General features: G+C 51.3%; 1 protein-coding gene across 14 annotated transcripts in view; it reads right to left on the bottom strand.

Annotated features, from left to right (window-relative positions):
• Positions 1 to 22,324, bottom strand: part of VEPH1 (ventricular zone expressed PH domain containing 1) — a 60,336-nt gene that overhangs the window by 927 nt on the left and 37,085 nt on the right. For 12 of the 14 annotated variants that reach the window (XR_010029227.1, XR_010029228.1, XR_010029230.1 and 9 more), the window contains 6 exons: positions 20,636 to 20,845; positions 19,902 to 20,296; positions 11,259 to 11,398; positions 9,289 to 9,423; positions 5,634 to 5,751; positions 438 to 574 (listed from right to left, as the gene is read on the bottom strand). Coding sequence is in view for 10 of the 14 variants with exons in the window: in XM_063167430.1 (XP_063023500.1) it covers positions 438 to 574; positions 5,634 to 5,751; positions 9,289 to 9,423; positions 11,259 to 11,398; positions 19,902 to 20,296; positions 20,636 to 20,845 (1,135 nt within the window). In the remaining 4 variants the exon portion in view is untranslated. Of the gene's footprint in view, positions 1 to 437; positions 575 to 5,292; positions 5,364 to 5,633; positions 5,752 to 9,288; positions 9,424 to 11,258; positions 11,399 to 19,901; positions 20,297 to 20,635; positions 20,846 to 22,324 lie in introns of those variants that run through there. The other 2 variants (XM_063167434.1, XM_063167435.1) reach the window with 2 other exon arrangements.

Genomic DNA, 22,324 nt, shown 5'->3' with positions numbered 1-22,324 from the left:
TCACAAACTGCCCAGGGTCACCAGAGAGGAACCAGCCCTCACAAACTGCCCAGGGTCACCTGGGGAGGAACCAGCCCTCACAAACTGCCCACGGCTCTTGGCAGTGCCCCAGGCCAGCTTGGAGCAGGGCTGGGACAGTGGGAGGTGTCCCTGCCATGGCAGGGGGATGGAATGAGATGGTCTTTATGCCCCCTGAAAATTGGGGACCCAGCAGTGACAGCTCCTGGGCAGCACTCTGGCTGCCCTTGGTGTTCCCTGCCATGCACTTTGTGAGTGGGATAACCACCATGGGCAAAACTGAGGGGTGACAGCCCCTGGGAAAACCAGAACAGGCAAAGTTGAGGGGCAAAAGCACCACGGGCAGATGTGAGGGCTGCAGCCCCAGGAGCAGGACAGGGAGCAGGGCTGGGAGCAGGAGCAGGGGCTCTGTGACTCACGGATTTGCCCCTGCGGAACAGCAGCTGGTTGCCAGCCAGGGTGAAGTAGCGCGTTTTCCACCTCTTGATGAACTTCCAGCGGACCTGCTTCTCCTTCAGCCTGCCCTCCATCAGGGGCTGCCCGTCCTGGTTCATGCCTGGGGAGGGGAGCACACGGCCTGGGTGAGTGCTGTTCTCCCTGCTCCCAGCCAGGGTTAGTGCTGCCCTCCCTGCTCCCCACCAAAGGCTCTGTGTGCCTCAGGAAGGTTGTGCTGCCTCCTCATCCTCCCAGCCTCCAGCATTCAGCTCTCACTTCACTCTGACAGCTCAGCCCTCAGCCGTGTCCTGCTGGGGAGGCTGAGCAGATGGAGCTGACAGCTCACAGCCCTCTTCCATCTCCTCTCCTGCTCCCTCAGCCATCCCAATCTCCTCCCCAGCACTGCAGGGCCCATTTCTGGCCTTGGGCACTGCCAGGGATCCAGGGGCAGCCACAGCTGCTCTGGGCACCCTGTGCCAGGGCCTGCCCGCCCTCCCAGGAGGAATTGCTTCCCAGGATCCCACCTCACCCTGCTCTCTGGCAGTTTAAAGCCCTGAAATCTCCTAGGGGTCTCTTTTTCCTTTCTCTTCTGTCTTTCCATTGATGTCCAGGACACAGAGGATCAGCTAGACCAGAGGGCAGTGCACAGGCAGTCTGAGCAGGGATGTTTTGGATGGGGTGTTTGCCTTGGAGCCCATCCCAGCATCTGTCAGAGGGGCAGTGATCCCTGGCTGGCTGCTCTCCCAGCCCCCTGTCCCTCCAGCCCTGCTTTTCCTTGGAAGCCTTCACTGCCATGGGCAGCTCCTGAGCCCAAAGCTGTGCCCCAGTGCCACCCAAGGCAGTGCCAAAGCCAAAGCCTCCTGGGCACCCAGCCCCTGTCTGGAAGGGGGCACACCAAGGCCAGGACAAGGCATAGCTGCAGATAAAGGATGTGAAAGATGTGTCCTTCCCCCAGCGCTGTTTTCCTTGGCAGCGAGGCTGGCTGGGGGTGCAGTGTGCACTCGTGCAATTTCCTCAGGAAAGACCATAAATATTTCTGTCTCTGCAGGCAGGGAGCGCCTGGAAGGAGCTGGATGAATGAGCAGGGGCTGGCAGAGCCTCAGTGCCGGGGGAGCTGCAGCTGTGCCAGGGTGCCACGGGAGGAGCAGGCCGTGCTCTGCCCTGACTGCAGAGCCACTTGGGTGTTTCTGTGCCAGCCCCATCACAGCACCCAGCCTGGCATGGGGCACACCAAAGCAGAGGGTTGCTTTCTCCCTGTATAGATATTGTCACTGCAAAAGGGGATTCATTCCCCAGGAGGCTGGTTTGGGGCTGCACCCTCTCCCCCCACACTCTTTAGTGGGACAGAACCACACTTTAGTGTCCCCCGTACTAAAAACTTTGTAATTTGTTAAATATTGTTCCCTGCCTGGCTCCTGGCTCCACAGGAACATCTTCAATCCCATTCCAGAGCCGTAGGAACATGCTTCAACCAAACCAGGAGGGGTAAAGCACAAAAGGCTCAGGGACCAGATGATACTGAGATAGTTTGTGGTCAGGAGCACAACATGAGAAGGGAAGTGAATGTGCAATGTTGGCCTAAAGTGAATTTTTATGGCCAAAATCTTTCAAACCCAGGATTTGCTAAGAAATGTTGATGTCTGTAAGGAGCCAGTGGCTTTGGGCAGTGCTACCAGAGGACTCTCCTGTGTGTGCACAGAGGAGCTCTGGAGGCAGCTTCCAAAGTGGCCCTAATGAATCCGATGCCAGCGCGTCTGAGGGGCTCATTAGGAGAGAGAGATTCAAGCAAGATAAGAATAAAGCTCCTTTCCAATGTTTTTCTAAGTCCTTCTGCTTATTTTCCTTGCGGTTGGCTTCACAGAATCCCAGAATAGCTCAGCTGGAAGGCAGCTCCAGGGGTCTCTGCTCCAGCTCCAAGCAGGGTCACCCACAGGGTCAGACTGGGTTGGATTTATCCACGTGGGACTGGAAAAATCTCCACAACATCTCTGGGCAGGCCTGGTATCCTCATGGTGGGAAAGCTTTCACTCACAGGGAACAACTCCTATCCCACATCCCCTCTAAATCTCTCCCCTTTCGGTTTGAAAAGGTCATGAAATATCCAAAGGTCTTGAAACACCTATTTTTTCTTAAATCATCTCAATTCATCTCAATTTAGACACACTGACTCCAGTTTAACCCTGAGTAGTCCCCATTGATGTGTCTGTTGGAATTTTCTACTTTCCATCTTGCTTTCTTTGCAGAACTACAACACATCCAGCTCTAAGCAGTTTGGGTACTGAATAAAAAGTTAAAAACCCTCCAAAGTCTTCCAAGATGAACTTGAGACGGACAAAACCCAAAGCTTTAAATCTTGAATTTGACGAAACATAAAATCCTCCACAAGAATTCATGAATGATCTCAGTGATAATAAACCCCTATGAAGTTGAAAGAATGGAATGTGTGGCAGATAAATGCAATTAACCTCGGGGAATATGGATTCAGTCTCTTCCATTAATCACCACGTTGGGTTTTGCTGAAAACCTGGAAGGAACACATTGCTGGATGCCACTTTTGCTGATTTCCCAGTGAGGATCAGAGCTGGGCTCCTTCATTTCTCTGGGTAGCTGGCACTGCAGGAGGGCACAAATGCATTCCCAAGCCGAGGTGGTGTTGGCTTTCCCAGGGAACTGCAGTTTTCCAGGGGGATTCCCAAACACCCTCAGTTTTCCCCCAATCCCAGATCCTTGCCCATGGCTCCTCTGCAGCCCCCAGGGATCCCTGCCTGGCTTTGTGAGCTTCCAGAGGGGGAAGGAGCTGGAATTGCCTCAATTCCCTCAATTCCCTCGACGCTCTCCAGCGGTTTTGGGGAATGTTTTGTGCAAGAGCTGGTGGAGCCAAGCCCCCAGTGCAGGGGGCTGTGCTGGAATGGGGCTCCCAGCAGGCAGCTTGTCCCAACAGGAGGGATCCTGGTGCTTTGCAGCCCTCCAGGTGCCTGGTGGCTGTGCTGGAACGGTGTGAGCTGCTGTTCCTGCCCTGAGCCCAGGGAACAATTCCTGTCCAATTGGTTTCACATCAGCAGGGTTTGTGGGAATGCTGCTCCTCAGAGCAGGAAAAGCCAATCCAGGGTGATTGAACAGCACTTCTGCAGAAGTGTGGTTGTACAAGACATGCTTTGGCACCAGAAGAATGCGTGAGGAGGAGTCAAACTTTCTCCAGTTGTCACTGTGGGTGCATCAACCACTTTGCTGCAGCTTAACTGGTTCTTTCCACACAGGATCAGCTTCCAGCCCCAAAATGCCTCCCAGCTATGGCCAAACAGGAACCACAGAAGCATGGAATGGTTTGGGCTGAAAAGGATCTTAAATATCATCTCACCCCAGCCCTGCCATGGCAGGGACACCTCCCATTGTCCCAGGTGCTCCAACCCCAGTGTCCAGCATGGTCTGGGCACTGCCAGGGATCCAGGGGCAGCCACAGCTGCTCTGGAATCCCATCCCAAAGCAAGGCCAGGCTTTAAGGCTGTGTTGTGTGCCCAAGTCTGCAGGATAAATGGCATCTTGCACCACGGCATCCAAAAAATGCAACAAAACCCCAGCAGACAATAATAGAAAAAAAAATTTGCCTCTGAATTCCTTCTTCAACAGGAATTCGGTTGCTAAACAGAATAGCTGAGAGGAAGAAGTTGCTTTCTTGCCTCTCAAAAGTATTTCAGATGTCAAAGGGTCTTTCCCACTCTGGAATGAAAATAAAAGATGCTTCACAGCCTTTAAATTCCTTACCAATCCAAGGAGAGCTCCAAATCCTTGCTTGTGTCAGATCCTACAAACCCAGAGAGACCCTGCAGGGTCTCCCACTCTGCCACAGCTCTGCAGCACCAACACAAAGGTGGAGTTGTCACTCCCTGCAGATTTTCATTCCACTGAGCTCCCTCTTCCACCTTGCCTTCCTCAGCTTTCACATGACCCATTCAGGGAATTTATTTTCTTGGTTTTCCAAAGGCCTTTGGAGCTCAGAAGCAAGTCATGACACTCACAATGAGCCTTTCTTACAGAAATTCTTTCAGAGTGAGACAAAGAGAGGAACTGCTGATGAAAAGGACAGTTACAGCCAGGAGAGCAGGAGTGAGGCAAGGCTGGCCTGCTTAAATGTCTTTGGAAATTCAGACCAAAGTTGCTTCAGTCAGCTTTGACATTTCAGGCAAGAGTCTCGTTTTCCTCATCGCTCACCATCCCTGACGTGGTGGAAACCACACCGAGAGCTCTGTGGAGATGAAGTTTTCACTCAGAGCCTGGAAATCACACTGAGGGCTCTGTGGAGATGAAGTTTTCACTCAGAGCATGGAAATCACACTGAGGGCTCTGTGGAGATGAAGTTTTCACTCAGAGCATGGAAACCACACCAAGAGCTCTGTGGAGATGAAGTTTTAACTCAGGGCATGGAAACCACACCGAGGGCTCTGTGGAGATGAAGTTTTCACTCAGAGCAGAGTTTCTGTCCTGGTCCTGCAGTCCCAGGGGAGCTGGGGAAGGAGAAGATGCTCAAACAGCCATGGAGTGAGCAGGGACAGCCCAGCCTGCAGCAGCAGTGGGCCATTCATGCAAGACTTCCTAAATTCGGGGGTGATGCAGTCTGAAGAGACACTAACTGTTAGAATAAATCTCTGAAACAGCCAGTTAGTCAAACACTTGGCCAAAATAGCCCAAATTCTTGGCCAGGACTGGTCAGACTTTTACAGAGTGGCAGAAAGGATCTGAGAACAAGATTCCTCTGCACTGCTGCCTGCTAGAGAGCTTCAAAAGCAGGGCACCAGGAGCTCAGAGCTGGGAAAAAGCCTGGTTTCCCCATTTCCCACTCACCCTCTTCTCCAATACAGCTGAAGTGTTATGCCTTTATAAGACTTAATCACATGTCCCCAAGGAGATGTGCACTGTGGAGTAAATCACATTAAAGCAAATAATTCTGAGAGTGAAGAAAGCAGGAACCAGGTGTTGTTTCTGTGCCAATGTGTCCCAGATTTGGGGTCGTGTCCCTCTAAGCACACACCAAACCAGGTTTGGGCTTGACTCTCTCACCTAAGATTACTTTAATGGAGAATTCCAACTAAAATAGCCACTGGAAAGTCTGGTTTACCCTTTCCCCACCATGCCACACACCCAGCACGAGCAGTGAGCTTCACCCAGGCAGGACCCCTGTGTACCTGTTGCCTTCTCGGGGTTGTTGCACATGAAGCACTGCCAGGCTCCTGCCTCCTCGCTGTAGCCAAACAAGTCAAAGAACCTCACCTCCTCCAGGTGCATCTGAACGCTCTCCAGGTCCTGCAGGGAGGAGAGGAACCAAACTCGTGAGGGGAGGAAGCACCAGAACCCCAAATCCAGAGAGACACAGGGGATCCTTCCCACGGCTCCTGCAGAGGGACAAGGGCACTGACCTGGGCAGGAATGGGCACAGAGCTGGGCAGGAATGGGCACTGGGCTGGGCACTGAGCTGGGCAGGAATGGGCACTGAGCTGGACAGGAATGGGCAGGAATGGGCACTGAGCTGGGCAGGAATGGGCACTGAGCTGGACAGGAATGGGCAGGAATGGGCACTGAGCTGGGCACTGAACTGGGCAGGAATGGGCACTGAGCTGGACAGGAATGGGCAGGAATGGGCACTGAGCTGGGCAGGAATGGGCACAGAGCTGGGCAGGAATGGGCACTGGGCTGGGCACTGAGCTGGGCAGGAATGGGCAGGAATGGGCACTGAGCTGGACAGGAATGGGCAGGAATGGGCACTGAGCTGGGCAGGAATGGGCACTGAGCTGGGCAGGAATGGACACTGAGCTGGGCAGGAATGGACACTGAGCTGGGCAGGAATGGGCACTGAGCTGGGCAGGAATGGGCACTGAGCTGGGCAGGAATGGGCACTGAGCTGGGCAGGAATGGGCACTCTCCTGGGCACTGTGCTGGGCAGGACAGGACAGCACACAGGGACAAGGCTGACAGAAAGCCTGGGAGCTTCCCCATCCCATGAAAAATCTGGTGGTGGCTGCCATGAGGCAACTCCAGCCTGAAAGAGAGCAAATCCCACTGAAATATCAGTGCAGAAACCTGCCTGCTCCACTCTGCGCCCCAGCACACTTCAAATAACCTGCAAGGAGCCACTTATTTCAGGAGGGAAAAGCCTAATTGGAGAGGAGAGATTTATCTCATCCCTGTGCTCCATCACCCTGAAAGGCTCAGAGAGCCCCCTGTGCCAAGGTGGCCCTTCCTTCTGCCACTGAACAGAGAGGAGAGGGGAGAGCAGAACAACTCACAGATCAAAAATGTTAATTGAGCTCTTAAAGCAGCAAAGGGATCCCCGAGGGCACCACATGGAGCAGGCACAGCTCGGGGCTGGCACAGGAGCCAGGAGGGCTCAGGAGCTCCCCGGGCTGGGCACACTCAGGGCTCTGATCAGGGGCCCTGCACAGCCCAGGAGGAGCCACGTCTGGGAGTGCTTTGCTGCTGGCACACCTCGAGCCGTGCTGCACGGATAAATCCGTGTTTTCTGTGGCATGGAGAGGCTGCCCAGTGGAACACAGCGAGCTCAGTGTGAGCCAGGCCCTCAGAGCTGCTCCAGGGATGGCCGCAGCTGAAGGCATTTCTCAGAATTCATCTGGAGTGGAGCACTGATCTCACACGTTACCCTCCAGGTTTGGAAAATGCTTTAGAATCCATGTTGGAAAACATTTATCACCTTCCACTGTTCCAGGGGCTCCAGCCCCATGTCCAGCCTGGCCTTGGGCACTGCCAGGGATCCAAACACAGCTGTGCCAGGGCTGCCCACTCTCACAGACAGGAATTCCTTTCTTATATCCCATCCCACCCTGAAAAAGCATTTCAGACTCTGCTAGAACAGAATGCATAAACTTAGTGTCAAATATAGCAGACTGTTGATGCTGCATTTGCAGCAACACACGTCAAGCCATTGAAAATTAAAAGTGCTGTACTTAATTAAGCAACCACACCCCCAGAATCTGGCTTCCTGGACTACTGGCAGAGGAATAGCACCAACAAATACAATAATTTGTCCAATAATTCACAATGTCTGAGGTCCTGTTAGTGGTGAGAAGAACTTCTGAGATTGACAAATTGCAATTATGACAGAAGCTGAGGAAAGTAAGGACTAGGTCATGCAGGGAATGTTCCAGGCAGATTTTTTGGAATTGCAAAAGCTAAAGAAAACCTTCTTTGTGGCAGTCCTAGTCCTTATTCCCAGAAAACTGAATGGGAATTGCACTAGAGACAAACTCGGGCTCTTAGTAGTAAACAAAACCAGAACAAGCTCTGGTTCTGTGACAATAAAAGAATCAAACAGAAAATCAATCCAGCAGCAAAGAGCAGAGCCAGGAGGGGACCTGGAGTGCCAGAGCAGCTCAGGGGGTCCCCGCTGTCCCTCTGTCCTCAGCCCCAGGGCTGATCCCTGCTCCAGGACCTGCTGGACCCCAGACCCTGCAGGGATGAGGATCTCAGGATGTCCCTCCCAGTTCTGCTGCTCTGGGAACTCTGAGCTGTTGGAGTCCTGGTCACTGGGAATTTCAGACTTTCTGTGCTGCCAGGCAGTGATCCCCAAGAGAACATTGCATTGACCTGAGGCCCTGGAGAAGGATTCCAAAATGGAATGATGGAACTGGGATTGTGGGTGTGGAGTTTGATAGAAGTGTGTGATATCACAGGGGGGAAACTCAGAGTTTAAGGGTTTAGAATGCAGTAATATGTATAAAGCAAGGTGGAGGTTGTAGGGCAGAGGTTGCTCCTTCTTCTTCACCTTCCTCTTCATCTTCTTCTCCCTGGGTTTGAGTGGTTTTGTGTAATTGGATGAAAAGTCCCCATTGCTAGCAGGGGTGGTTGGTTTTGGGTTAAAAGTAAAACTAATTGAGGTGTCATTTCTTAATTGGGCAGTTTATCCTTAAAAGGTCTTGTGTAGAGAGAGATGGGGCTCCATTTTTAGTTTGTTGGAGTGAAGTGCTGCAGAAGTCAGGGTTTGTGAGACTGTGACATGGACAGGAACTAACAAACATCTGAGTCCAAACAAGTGAAGCCATGCTGAGCAGCAGAGCTGCTCTAAAGCCTCTGGATTCAACAGCAGCTCAGACCCTTAGCACAGCTCCTCTGTGTGTGAGCAACTCTGGCCCCAAAGCTGCTCTCAGATGTGGGGTGTCCCACTGCTCTGAGCCCCAGCAGAGTTCCCGCTCCTTCACCACAATATCCTGGAGAGTTCAGAAGGTGTTCCCAACAAAACTGGTTTTAAATCAGCCACAGTCTTGGTAATTTAATCCTATTCCACCAGACATCTTCATGCCCACAATATTCTGAGAGAGAGTGTTGTAAAATCATGTTTGACAATTCATTTCATCCAAATGAGCTGGATGGAGATGCTCAGGAATAAATAGATATTTGTTTTCCAATTCTACAGTGGCCTTTTCCAAGCAGCTGATGAATAGCTTGGAAAGAGCATTCACTGAAATCCTGGAGACAGAAAAGAGCTTTGGGCTGCAATCCCTTCAGCTGATGGGGGTAACAAATGGCACATGTGTAGACAAATAACTCCATAAAATCCAGGGCTGTGTTTAGCTGGGTGAACTTCCAAGGGCTCCCAACACCCCAGAGCAGCAGCTGGGCTGAGCCTGGAGCTCCAGACTGAGAGCAGGACCAAACTCATGGCATGCAGCATCCCTGCCTGTTCTTCAGGCCATGGGTCAGCTCAGGGGTGGGAACAGCCTGGGCACCTTCCAAAGCACAGCACAAAACAGCCCTGGACACAGAAAAGGCCCCATGGTGCAGGGCCAAGCCCTCCTGCTCTTTTAACCAGTGAGGAAAGTGTCCCCTTACCTTCTGGTGAGGGAAGGTGCTCTGGATCATGGCAGTCTCAAAGCTGTGCGTGCCCTTGAGCTGGGTCTTCTCCCACAGCGCCTTGAGGACTTGCACAGAGCTGCTGTGCATGGACAGAGGTTCTGCAAACAGGCTCTGCAGGAAACATTGGGAATGATTTCAGGTGGTTTTTCACTCAGGTGCTACCAAAGAGCATCTTGTGCTCACAGTGGGACAGCCAGGAGAACCAGGGGTGAGCCCTGGGGAGCTCTGATGGATCCACGGGCCCACAACTGGGTAAACACCAAACATCTCAGCTCCTCTGGGCTGTCTGAAGCTTATTGCACACAACTGGGTAAACACCAAACATCTCAGTTCCTCCTCAGCACATCCCACAGCTCTGAGGAACGAGGACTCCCCTTCAATGGCCACTGCACAGTGAGTGACCCAACAGCCCCAGCTCTGTGTGGCACCCTGTCGCAGACATCTTTTATGGAAAATCCTTTCCTTAGGATTGTTCCTCCTGAGAAGCTGAGATGCCTCAGGAACAAAATGTAAACATTGATTATCTGCTGCTGTGGAATGCAACAGGTGCATCTGGGATTGGTCTCATGTGGGTGTTTCTAATTAATGGTCAATCACAGTCAGCTGGCTTGGAGAGAGAGTCCAAGACAGCTGCCTTTGTTATCACTCTTTCTATTCTATTCTTAGCCAGCCTTCTGATGAGAACCTTTTCTTCTATTCTTTTAGTATAGTTTTAATGTAATATATATCATAAAATAATAAATCAGCCTTCTGAAACATGGAGTCAGATTCTTGTCTCTTCCCTTGTCTGAAAACCCCTGTGAACACGGTCACAGCATCCCTGCTCACACAGCAGCCCTGTGGCTGGGAATGTTTGTGCCTCTCCTCCATCTCCTCCGTGATCTTTTAATTAAAGAATGCATTTACACGCAGGAGCCAAGATAGGAGCGCACAACAAATCTGATTTTCCATACTGCAAATATTTGATTTCACAATATGGGCAATGTCCTTCAAATGTGGGATTCCTGGATGGACTTTCTGTCTCCTCTGTCTGAGCAAACCCCTCCAGCCTAATCCCGCTGTCCTGCACTAATAATTTCCCAACTTCTATCCAAGGGTTTTGAAACACAGTAGAACTCTCCATTATTATTTTTTTAAATTAACTGACCAGTGTTCTTGAAAAGTAATTATTTCTAGGAAAACACCCAGGGTACAGCAATTCAGGCTGTTCCATCCACAGCTTCCCTCGCTGTGTTAATTTTGGATAAGTCCTGGGGGCTCCCAAGGCTGCCTTAGATGGCATGAACTGCAGTGAAAGGCTCTGTGTGTGTAAATAAACTGAACATTGTATTTCAGCTCAAATCCCACCTGTTCCATCCTGAAGTGTGAATGTAGAGCTCTCTCTTCGTTTCACACTATTTGTAACCTGTTAGGAAATTCCACACTTGTGCAAGTACTGGGCTGTTCTTGGAATCAATATTAACCACAGGAAAATCACCTGAAGGGTGGTGGAACAGCACTGGGCTGATTTACAAACTCTGCTCAGTCCAAACCTCTGCAGTGAAACCCCAGTGGGTTCTGCCCCTCCAGCCTCCTCCTGCAGCCTTGGGGGTGATGCTGCTCCCCTAAAATCCACTGCCAGCTCCTGGCTGCTTCCCAGGCACCTGGGAGTTCTGCCTCAATAAGAACAACAAGCTTTGGTGCCACTTTTTTAGGAACAATATGCTTTGGTGCCACCTTTTTATCCCCAGACTTTGTAATCTCCCCAGCCAGTTTGAATTTGGGGTATTTAATAGAAATGTAAAAACTTATAAAGCACAAAACAACTTCAGCCCAGTGGAAGGAGTTCTTGAGGGGCCACAAGGGTCACAAATGGCAGTGAGTTAGGGGTGCATTTAATGAGTTTAACCATGAAACATTCTTGTCCAAGGAGCAGCCCAGAGGGGCCCTGGCTGGTGTGGGCTCACCTGCTGGAACAGGAACATGATGTGGATCCAGAGGGGAGGCTGCTGGCTCACCAGGGTGAAGCTGGATTTGCTGTACAGGCAGTAGTGGCCCTTCAGGGGACAGCTGAAGAACAGCTTTGCCACACAGCTTTGAACAGAATCTGCAAAGGCAAACGTGGGATGTTAAAATCAGCTACAAACCTGAGAGGGAACTCAGTGCCCGTGCTGGGGTGCCAGAGCCATGGGGGAAAACATTCCAACTCCTGCAGCCAGCAGGGCACTGATGTGTCTGCACCCCTAAAGGAGGAGAGAAATTCAGTGTTCAGTGCTTCAGATCTTACCCTGTAACCCTTTACTGCCCAGTGCAGGAGGGGCAGCACAGGCTGTTCACAGTCCTTGTGCTTTCTCAGGTGTTTGGGATACCAAACCAGCAGGTCCATCCAAACTGTGTGTCCCTCATCCTATTTAAACAGTTTGTTGGGAAAGCTCTGCCCTGGCAGGCCCCAGCCAGGTGGGGCTGACGCCTGTGGGATCCCTGCTGAGGTGAAGGTTTGAACTGGAAACTGAGATGCACAGTTCTGCTTTTGCTAAATATTATAGATCATGGAATGGTTTGGGTTGGAAAGATCTTAAATCCCAGCCAGCCCGACCCCAGCCATGGCAGGGACACCTTTCACTGCTCCAAGCCCCATCCAGCCTGGCCTTGGGCACTGCCAGGGATCCAGGGTGGGCATCCTGTGCCAGGGCCTGCCCACCCTCCCAGGGAACAACTCCTCATTCCCAAAATCCCATCCATCCCTGCCCTGCGTCCATGGAAGCCATTTCCTCAGCAAACCCAAACAGCTTTGTCAGAAGATGACAAAATGGTTTCCCCTTGCCAGCTTGTGGGGTTTGCTCCCAGCCCCACAGCCACCTGGCCTCTCTGCAGCATTTCTGGCAGGTTCCAGCATCCCTCTAGGGGATTTTCTGCATTTTCAGTGACAATCTGTGACACTGACACCTTGTCCTGGCAAGGCATTCTTTTGTAGCTCTGGTAAACTCATTCCTCACATGTCATACCTTTACACGAAACACTGAATTTATTACATTTCCCTCCTATGCATTCACATCTTGATTAGATAGAAAATGTTAAAACCAAGCATTTCAAGCCCATCTGTTGTGGACACACAGGCTGCCTCTGCTCTTGTCAGGAGATCCAGAACCCATCCCTGCTTACTCACGTTTTCTCCAAAGTCACAACTCATTTTTCCAGCCAAGCATTTCTTTGAGCATTTTCTTCCTTCCCCTTCTCCCCACGGTGACTCACCAGGACAGCAAGGGACTGACTCACACCCCTGCATGGCTGGGCCATGAGCAACACCCCCAGCAGGGAAAAAGGCGGGATAAATCCACTTCTCTGGGAGCATGGCATAAAAGGCACTCACTTGGATTACTGGCTGTGGGGAAAACTTGAGTTTCATCACCCAAACCTGCCAGTTCTCACCCAAACCAGTTCACTGCACAGAGGGGTTAATGAGGCCATCCTGGACCCTGGGGTACATGGAAGCACACAAGGACATTCCCAAGGAGGCTGCTGACAGATGCTGCTCCGAACTGCAGACCCCTCACAGATGCTGCAATAACCCTCACTCAAGCACTCAAGCAGAATTCGGGCTTGGCCTGGGGCCAGCTGTGTGAAAAGTTGATGTTTCGAGATGGGAAATGACCCTTAGCTAAAAATGACCCCAAAGCACGTGAGGAGGAAGGTGAGGAGGAGCAGGCAGCTTGTCCTTCCTCCTGCCTGGAACACAGGCATTGCTCTCCCAGCTCCAAACACAGGGGCTGGCAGAAACCTGGGGGCAGAAGGGGCAGGGCTGCAGCCCCTGGAGGGAAAAGGCACCAGGGAGGATCTGCTTGGGGAGCTGGGAAGGGCATTCCTGAGTGCTGCTGATGAAAATGGCCAAGGATCTGTGGAGAGGCTCCCGAGGAAGTGCTTAGCAGGGTTTTGGTGATGCTGGGGAGCACACGGGCTGGGGACACGTGCCAAAACCAATGGCAGCGCCAAGCGCAGCCCTGGCTGCCTGAGCACGGGGTGCCTGGAAAACTGCAGCCCTCATTTGTCACCACCTCCGCAGAAAGCTCCTTCCCAGAGCGTCTCCCAGGCTCTGGAATGGGCTGCCCTGCTCTGTTTGAAGTGCTGGGTTTGGCACTGGCTGAGCAGCAGCCCACGTTTGCTACGTGCGGCTTTCGGCAGCTCCTGAGGAGCCACCAGGATCCACCTCTGACAGGGAATATCAGTTAGTCCATGTCAGCAGAACCATGGGATCATGGAGTGCCTTGGGTTGGAAGGGATTTTAAACGTCATCTCATTTCAGCCACTGTCCCAGGTGCTCCAGCCCCAGTGTCCAGCCTGGCCTCGGGCACTGCCAGGGATGCAGGGGCAGCCACAGCTGCTCTGGGGATCCCATCCCAGCCATCCCAGCCAGGAATTCCTCCCCAGCATCCCATCCATCCCTGCCTTCTGCCACTTTAAGACCATCTTCTCCTGTCCTTTCATTATCTGCCAGGTTCTTCTCCTTCCCCAGCCTTGGCAGGAGAGTCCAGGCACCACAAGAACAGGATTTTGAAACACAAGAACATGTGAAGAGCACCACGAGACACAACCCACCCACAGAGTCACCAAGTGCCCCAGAAGGCTGATCAGGACCCCAAGGAAAGGCTCCTCAGCCAAGGAACATTTCTCAGCCCAGCTCTTGGCACTGCTCTGCCTTCCAGCATGGGAATAAGCAACAGCTCCTTCCTCCTGCAGGAAACAAGGGAATATATGTTGCAATTTTAAAGTTCACAACTGAGTGGTTGTGCCTGGGGAAAAGGAACAAAGTATAACCAGAAGAATGTCAGCAGAGCTGTTAATTGTTACCTATTCCAGCTTCACATGCTGGGCTGAACTAGGAGGGTTCAGAGTCACTGGCTCTGGGAACAATTAATGTGTTATTTGATTTACATTGGTGATCCTTTACTATTAAATGAAATCTGTTAATAGGAGTAAAAGTATGCTCATAAATTTCCTGAATAGAATCAAACCCATGCATAAACATGGAACCAATAAGAAATGGATGCAACTTTTTAAATTTTGGGTTTAAGCTTTTTCAGCTTCCTCAGTTTCCTTTGCCTGACCTCTTCAGTTTGGGTTACAAAAAGTATGCAAACAATAAATACGTTTATAGGAGGAGAGGGCAATTTTTAAAGCAAGCAGCTTCAAGAAATGCTGCTTTATATTGTTTTTAACACACTAACTGTGTGTGCAGGGCATAACTCAGCCCAAGGTGTGAGTTACATCAACACCAATGGAGAAGGCAGGGCTGTAATGGGGGTGGGCACCAACAACGAGGCACTCAGCTCAGACTCCACATCCAAGGGGCAAATCCAGGCTCAGAAGCCATAAAATCCTCCCAGAATCACAGACCTGCTCTACCCCCACTTCCTTCCCCTAGACCAGGCTGCTCCAAGCCCTGTCCAAGCCCTCTGGTTGATGCCACCACCCTCAGGAGTGTCCCAGCTGCCAGGTGAAGGCCACCTGGAGAGCAGCCTGCTCCCAGGGCAGCTGTGAGGCCCCCAGGATGTGCCACACGTGGGTGAGGGCAGCCAGGGGACAGCTGCCCACATCCCCAATACCCTGCTGGGGCGCTGGGAATCTCTCCTTGGTGTGACAACGTGGATCACCAGGAGCACAATGGCCACCCTGAGCGGTGGCACTGCCATCCCGAGTGGTGGCACTGCCATCCTGAGCTGTGGCCATCCCCAGTGGTGACACTGCCACCCTGAGCAGTGGCACTGCCATCCCCAGCAATGGTACTACCATCCTGAATGATGGCATTGCCATCCTGAGTGGTGGCATTGCCATCCCCAGCAGTGGTACTGCCATCCCCAGTGGTGGTACTGCCATCCCCAGCGGTGGTACTGCCATCCTGAGAGGTGCCACTGCCATCCCCAGCAATGACACTGCCATCCTGAGTGGTGGCACTGCCATCCTGAGCTGTGGCCATCCCCAGTGGTGACACTGCCACCCTGAGCAGTGGCACTGCCATCCCCAGCAGTGGTACTACCATCCTGAATGGTGGCACTGCCATCCTGAGTGGTGCCATTGCCATCCTGAGTGGTGGCACTGCCATCCCCAATGGTGGCACAATGGCCATCCTGAGATGTGGCACCACCATTCCCAGCAATGACGCTGCCATCCTGAGTGGTGGCACTGCCATCCCCAGTGCTGGCACTGCCCTGCCCCTGGCTCCCTGGGGAGTTTGGAATGCCAGCCCTGGTGATGGAATGCCAGCCCTGATGGAATGCTAGCCCTGGTGATGCAATGCCAGCCCTGGTGATGGAATGCCAGCCCTGGTGATGGAATGCCAGCCCTGCCAATGGAATGCCAGCCCTGCCAATGGAATGCCAGCCCTGCCAATGGAATGCCAGCCCTGATGGAATGCTAGCCCTGGTGATGCAATGCCAGCCCTGGTGATGGAATGCCAGCCCTGCCAATGGAATGCCAGCTCTGATGGAATGCCAGCCCTGGTGATGGAATGCCAGCCCTGGTGATGGAATGCCAGCCCTGCCAATGGAATGCCAGCCCTGGTGATGGAATGCCAGCCCTGGTGATGGAATGCCAGCCCTGCCAATGGAATGCCAGCCCTGGTGATGGAATGCCAGCCCTGCCAATGGAATGCCAGCCCTGCCAATGGAATGCCAGCCGATGCCCACAGAGCAGCTCCCTGGGACTGCCCTCCCGAGCCTGCCCAGCCCTGTGATCCCCCTGCAGCACCCGAGCCCCATCTGTTCCCAATCAGGGGCTGCTGCTGGAATGCTGGAATCCAGCAGGGCTGAGCAGGGCTAGCACTGCAGGGGAGCAATGAGCTTTTCCATCCACGCCGCCATCTGGTCCCCATTAGCCCTCGGTACCACATAAAGCATAACAACAACCACGTTGGGGGCCAGCACGCTGCAACCTGCTCCCCCCGCTGCCTCCCCCTCTGCCAGGCTCCCGGGAATGCTCATGGATGGGTTTGCTCCTGCACGGCACCAGAGCCACCAGGGACTGCTGCAAAATGGTTCCCATGAAATGGTTCCCGTGTTTTTCCTTGGGTGTCGCCGAACCGGCCTCAGCGAGTGAGGGGAAATGATTCCCTGGTGTCCCAGGGTCTGTCCTTCCAGAAGGAGCTTGGAGATGGCAAATCCTCCAGCACCCTTGACACACAGACGTCATCAGATGCTCTCCTTCCAGCAGCTCACTCCACATTCAAAGCTCTGGGCATTAATGGCGGCTCTTTAATCCAAATTACCTAAAATTGGAGCAGAACTAGAGCAGAACACCAGGGCCTGTCCCTGCTATCCCCAAACCCAGCAGCTGGGCAGGTCCTGCCTGGGAATGGCTGCACCCATTCCATATCCAAGGACACACAGGCTCTGAGGCACTGTCCTGGCAGGGGTGGGGAACAAGGAGAGCAGATCACAAATCCTGATCAGAAATCCTGATCCACCTGGAGAATACAGCATCCCAACCCATCCCAAAAAAACTGGGCTGAGGAAAACACTGCTGAACTCCATGAAAACTGAAGAGCCTGACAAATATGGTGGCTTGTTGTTTTTCTCTTCTTTTGAGGAAAAGATCCCCAGGATGACGAGACTTTAAGTGATGAACATGACATTAAAAATGCCTCAAATTGCATCAGGTATGTCAGAGATGCGGGTCAGGGCACAAGGCTTCAAGCTAAGCAAGAACTGAACCAACAAATGGATTTTTGTGGGTTTGGGTTCCTTCTTTCTGCCCCAGCTCAAATCCCCTCTCTGACTGCAGTGTTATTCCAAAAAATTCCCTTATGCACGTGAGCCTGGTGTTGCAGCTTGTCTGCTCTGTGAAACACCCCCAGCTCAGCCCTTTTCTTTAGGATAAAACCCTCTGGCCCACAGCCCAGTGCTAGCACTGCTCCTGCTGCAGGATCATCACCCAGTTCACAGCTCTGCCCTGCCCAAGGCACAGCCAGCCAAAAACAGTAAACATTCAACAGCACGGCTGACATGGCAATTTTTCAAGGTCTGTACGAGGCATCTTCAAACTGTCACAGACAGTTCATGGATCCACCCTGACACTTCTTAACCTGCAGCCCTTCCCAGCTGTAAAATCTGACACTCCAGTTAATATTGCTTCCATTTGGACACGGAATATAAATTGAATGAACTTGGAAGTCAACGAGGAGCCTGCAAATCACACCCTGTAAAGCAAAAATACTCCGTGAGGGGTAAGACCTACACAGCAAACATCTGACTCAATAGCAAGAAAGCCAATTTGCAAATCACAGACAATTTAGCAGAGCAGAGGTGCCTATTTTGTGTGTTTTGAGCTCGCCTCTGACAACTTCATGGCGTGTTCTGCAGCACCTGGATGGGGGCAGGCACTCAGTTTATCCTCCCAGTCACTGGAGATATTGCAAATCTCTTTTCCAGGCTGCAGAGGCCATTTATCCCCACATGGAGGTCTCTGATTTTCCTCACACTCCTGCAGCCACTCTCGTCCTTTATGCTCCAAAATGGGGCTCTAATGAATGCAGGCAGTCCCAGAATGGTTTGGGTTGGAAGGGACCTTGGAGCCCCTCCAGCTCCAGGCAGGGACACCTTCCCCTGTGTCACTACTGCCCAGATCTGAGGGTCCTGCAGAAAAACTGGGATATTCCCAAGGCTCTGCCCTCACCAGCACACCCCAATCTGGAGCAGCCCCAGTCTGGGGTTAGGAATGAGGAATTCTCCCCATTCCCAGACAGGCTGCCCCAGGTCAGACACCCCCAGCAGCAGCAGAGATGCCAGCAGGGGTGGAACTCTGGCCAGGAGAGCAGAATTTGGCCCATCACCCCTTGGAAATTATTCCAATTTCTTCTTTATTAACACCCTGCTGACCCCCCAGAGCTGCCACTTGAAATCCCAGGAAAGGCCTGAGCAGGGAAAGGAAAGGTTGGGAAATGTGCACTCTTGCAACACATTCTGCCACTATTTCCTCCAAATACTCTGTGTCATGAGGGGTGCTCTGGGGTTCTTATCTTTTCATATCTTCCATGTCTCACACATTAAATCTCCAGTTCAGACTCCCCCACAGCCAACATAAAATCAGCCAACTATATTTATTAATGTTTTCTAATCTTGTTTTCTTCTGCTAAACACGTTGGTGAAATGTAAAACATGCCTTTGAGTGGGCCCTGTTGGAGTTTGGGGATCTCTGAAGTGCAATAACTGCAGGTTTTTGGAGAGCTCTATGCAATATCTGAAATATTAACAGAGCTGTCCCCTGTGGAATGAGCAGGGCTGCATTTCTTCAACAGATTTAGAGTGAGCCCCATAAATCTGTGCTCTGCACATGTGTCCCTGCTCAAGGAATTTCCCTAGGAATGCTAGCTGAGGATTTTCAGGAAATTACAATAGTTTGAATGAATTTAGAAATAGTCACATGCCTAGGATGTATCATAAGAGGTATTGCAGAAAGGAAACTGAGCAATACATTAAAAAAATACTCAATATATGGGATTTCATTAATGTGGGGTCAGAGCACTCAGCACTTCAAAAACCACATTGTTCACTCTCATGTTTTCACTGCAATTTTATGCAACACAAGTTTTGTCCTTAATTCTACCAGATAACTATTTCAACTACTAACCCTGGAATTTAAGGTATTTAGGAAATTCTTCAGAAGCATAAGCTTTTAAAATATATATAGGGAAAGAATTATATCCCTTATATATAGATAAAAAATTATATCCCTTTTATGAGTGGAAACTGCTTTTCCACTTCTTGACCACTGAGAAAGGAAAGAAATAAATCTTTTATCAACTTCAGTTGATGCTTGCTGGAGCTGAAGTGACGCTGTATTAGAAGGTGATGTTTGAAGTGACTGGAAATTTAATTTATTAAATTTAATTTAATGTAATTCATTGAGGCAGCTGCTCTTTGGGATCAACGTGGCCCATGGAAGGGTTGGGCTGTGAACAGCTCATGGCCACCACTGAGGGGTTGGATGCACCCAAATTCACCTCAAGGGGAATAAAGGAGGAGGCTCCCAACCCAACCCAACCCAACCCAACCCAACCCAACCCAACCCAACCCAACCCAACCCAACCCATTCACTTCAAAGAGGAGCAGATCACAGACCCACCAGGGATGAAAGCAGCAAACATTAAAGCAGCCCAGGCATTGGTGAGATGGGATCCAACCCAACCAGCCCATGGGGACCTCACCTTGCTGTGCCCTCAGGGAGCTTTGTGGTTGGAATGAGCTGCCCTGAGGGTCCTGACCTTTGTTGTCCCAATCCAGCTGAATTTATAACTTGGCAATGAGGAAGGACCCCTAAATCTGCCCCAAGCCAACCCAGTCTGCAGCTGGGAATGTCCCTTCCTGCCCTAACCTGGTTCCCAGAGGCTCTGCCACCCTCAGGGCCCACTCCCCATCACATCCAGAAGGAAACGTCTGGGAGAGGCACGGGATGTGTCCCTGGAGGAAATGAATCCTGGAAGGGTTCAGAAGATTCCATTTGGGAAATGCTGTTTTCTCCAGCTGCTGTTCCTCCCTGCCTGTGCTGGGGTCTCTGCTCCCCTTTGGGGCCTGAGGGGTCTGGGTGGGTACAGAAGCCCTTGGGGGGCTCAATCCGCTTACCTTCGATCACACACTGCTCAGGGACGGGAATCCTCCTCCCCATCTCCATCACAAACTCCTTGACCTTGCCCAGGTTCTCCTTCAGGTGCAGGTACAGCTTGTCCTGGTGCTGCACAGGGCCCGTGGCTGCCTCTGCCCGTCCCTGCAGGGCCTTTTCTGGGCTCAGCTCTGGCACGCTGCCTGCCTGGGGCTGGTCAGCACCGTGCTGTGAAAGCAGGGAGCCCCCCAGGAGCCCTGCCTCGGGCTGCACCCCAAAAGGCTCCTGCTGCTGCTCCTGGCCGAGGCAGAGCTCGGAGAAGGAGATGCCAGCAGGGATGTCCCCACCGTCCTCGTCTGTCCCTCCCTCTGAGCTCAGCCCCTTCACCCTGAGCGTGTGCAGGGCCAGGCTCTTGGACCTGCAGGGAGGAAAGGAAAAAGGGTTTGGAACAGAGGCAGGGCACAAAAATGCCCCAAAATGTGCCCTGTGCAGCTCCCTTAGAGAGCCCAGTGTGGGCTCACCCAGCCAGGGGCAAGAACTTCCAACCCAAGGTCACTTCCAACCCAAACCATTCTGGGATTCTGGGATTTAGAAAGATTTCATCCAGCCCTTAAGTTTATGGATGCAAAAATCAGTTAAATTTAGGGTTATGCTGCCTGTGGGTATTCCATAAGCAGACCAAACCCTCCGTGTTTGGATAAAGTTTTATGACAGAACTGATCTCCCTGAAGCCCTCACACATTTTCCAGAGCCATACCTGTTAAACCTCATATCCTTCCTTTCTTCTTTAGAGACCTGGCCCAGGCTGTATCTCCTCACTGAGCCAGGGGTGCTGTTGTCCACATTGATTTTCTCTTCAAAAGCCTGGATTTTAACTTGCAGCTTTTCATCTTCTTCACTGCCGTTCACGACAGATTTTAAATCATCCAGTGGTACAGGACATTCTGCCTCAGGGTCCTTTTCCATCCTGAGGAGGCAGAAAGCAGAGGTTTAACTCTGGCACACTGTGCTCATTGTGCTGATGCTGTGTCTGTGCCTGGGACTTGTGGTTTGGATCTGGTAAAGTAATTATGTTTAAACAGAGATTCCCTGAGGTTATTTTCAGGAACATCTTCTAGATCAACATCTCTGATGGATCAGAAGCGTTGAACATCTCTGACAACCCTGGGTTGGAAACTGCCAAGCACCAGCAAATCACAACTCTGTCCCTGACAGTCAAAGGTTTTTCATCTGAACTCAAACCATTCTCTCAAAATTGCTAAACACTGACTTATTGCATTATTTTCACAAGGCAAAAGTCAAGTTATTTGCAGGCTTCATAGAATTCTGTGGTTTTAAAGCTTTGACCAAAGTACATGCAGTTCTTACTGAATTACTGCCCTCTGAGAAATAAAAATACCTTTTAAAACTCAGGAAAAGTTATGAGCAACGTGACTTCAGCTCAGCAAAGAGAAAATGAAGAGTTAAAATGAACTTGTAGGACTGCAGGGCAAGTAGTTCTGTTTTGGATTTCTTATGTTTGTCTTAAAATCACAGAATCAGAGAACCAGGGAATGGTGTGGGTTGGAAGGGACCTCAAAGCCCATCCATGGGCAGGGACACCTTCCTCTGTCCCAGGCTGCTCCAAACCCTGTCCAACCTGGCCTTGGGCACTGCTAGGGATGGGCAGCCACATTATGGAACATTTTAATGCAAAATTCAAAGGTAACCTTCAAATAAATTGAAGGGAAGCTGTTGATCTCACAGGCCAAAAAGAAATCTGCTGGAGAAGACACTGTTGGTAAAAACGTGCTGGGTTCCCTCAAACAGCTTTGGAAATGGTTTTTTCTGTGTTCCTGCATCACTCAGAGCCTGCACAGAGACTCAGCTCCCCTGAATATTTGGCCATTTGCTGGAAATCTGAATTTTGAGTATCCTTACTCTGCCTTGGAGATGCTGCAGGACTGGATTTCCCAGGGACCAACACAAGAGCATCACTGCTCATTCCCCTGTCCCTGCCCTGCTGGGGTGATGTGAACATTCCCACCTCACTCCTGCAGCACCAAAACCATGGAGCAGCACAGAGCAAACAGGAATCTCTTGGAGAATCAAGGGGGATTGGACACTATTTACTTTTTAAACTCCACCCACAGCTCTAAAACAAGTTTGTTATGCTTCTGACTATTTCTCTGTTCGATTTTCTTTTTTCCCCCGATGAACAAACATCTGAATAGCTAAATCTGTAAAACATGGATATATAAAACCACAAGTGAGGGGTTTAACACAGCCCTTCCAGAGCAGCAGAGCCTCACAAGTCACGCTCGCAGTGGGGGAGCCCATTAAAAACTCCCCAAACTGCACATTACCAATGGTAAAAAGCCAGGTTTTTACAAAACAGCCAGAAATGTGGCATCACAAAATGCACTTTCTCACTTGTTTTGATAAAGGCAGCTCAGGGTATTTCTCA

This window comes from Melospiza melodia, chromosome 12 (assembly GCF_035770615.1).
Source record: "Melospiza melodia melodia isolate bMelMel2 chromosome 12, bMelMel2.pri, whole genome shotgun sequence".
In the NCBI taxonomy this organism is placed as follows: domain Eukaryota; kingdom Metazoa; phylum Chordata; class Aves; order Passeriformes; family Passerellidae; genus Melospiza; species Melospiza melodia.
Note: the sequence above shows the minus strand (reverse complement) of the source record. Positions and strands in the feature narration are given on the sequence as shown.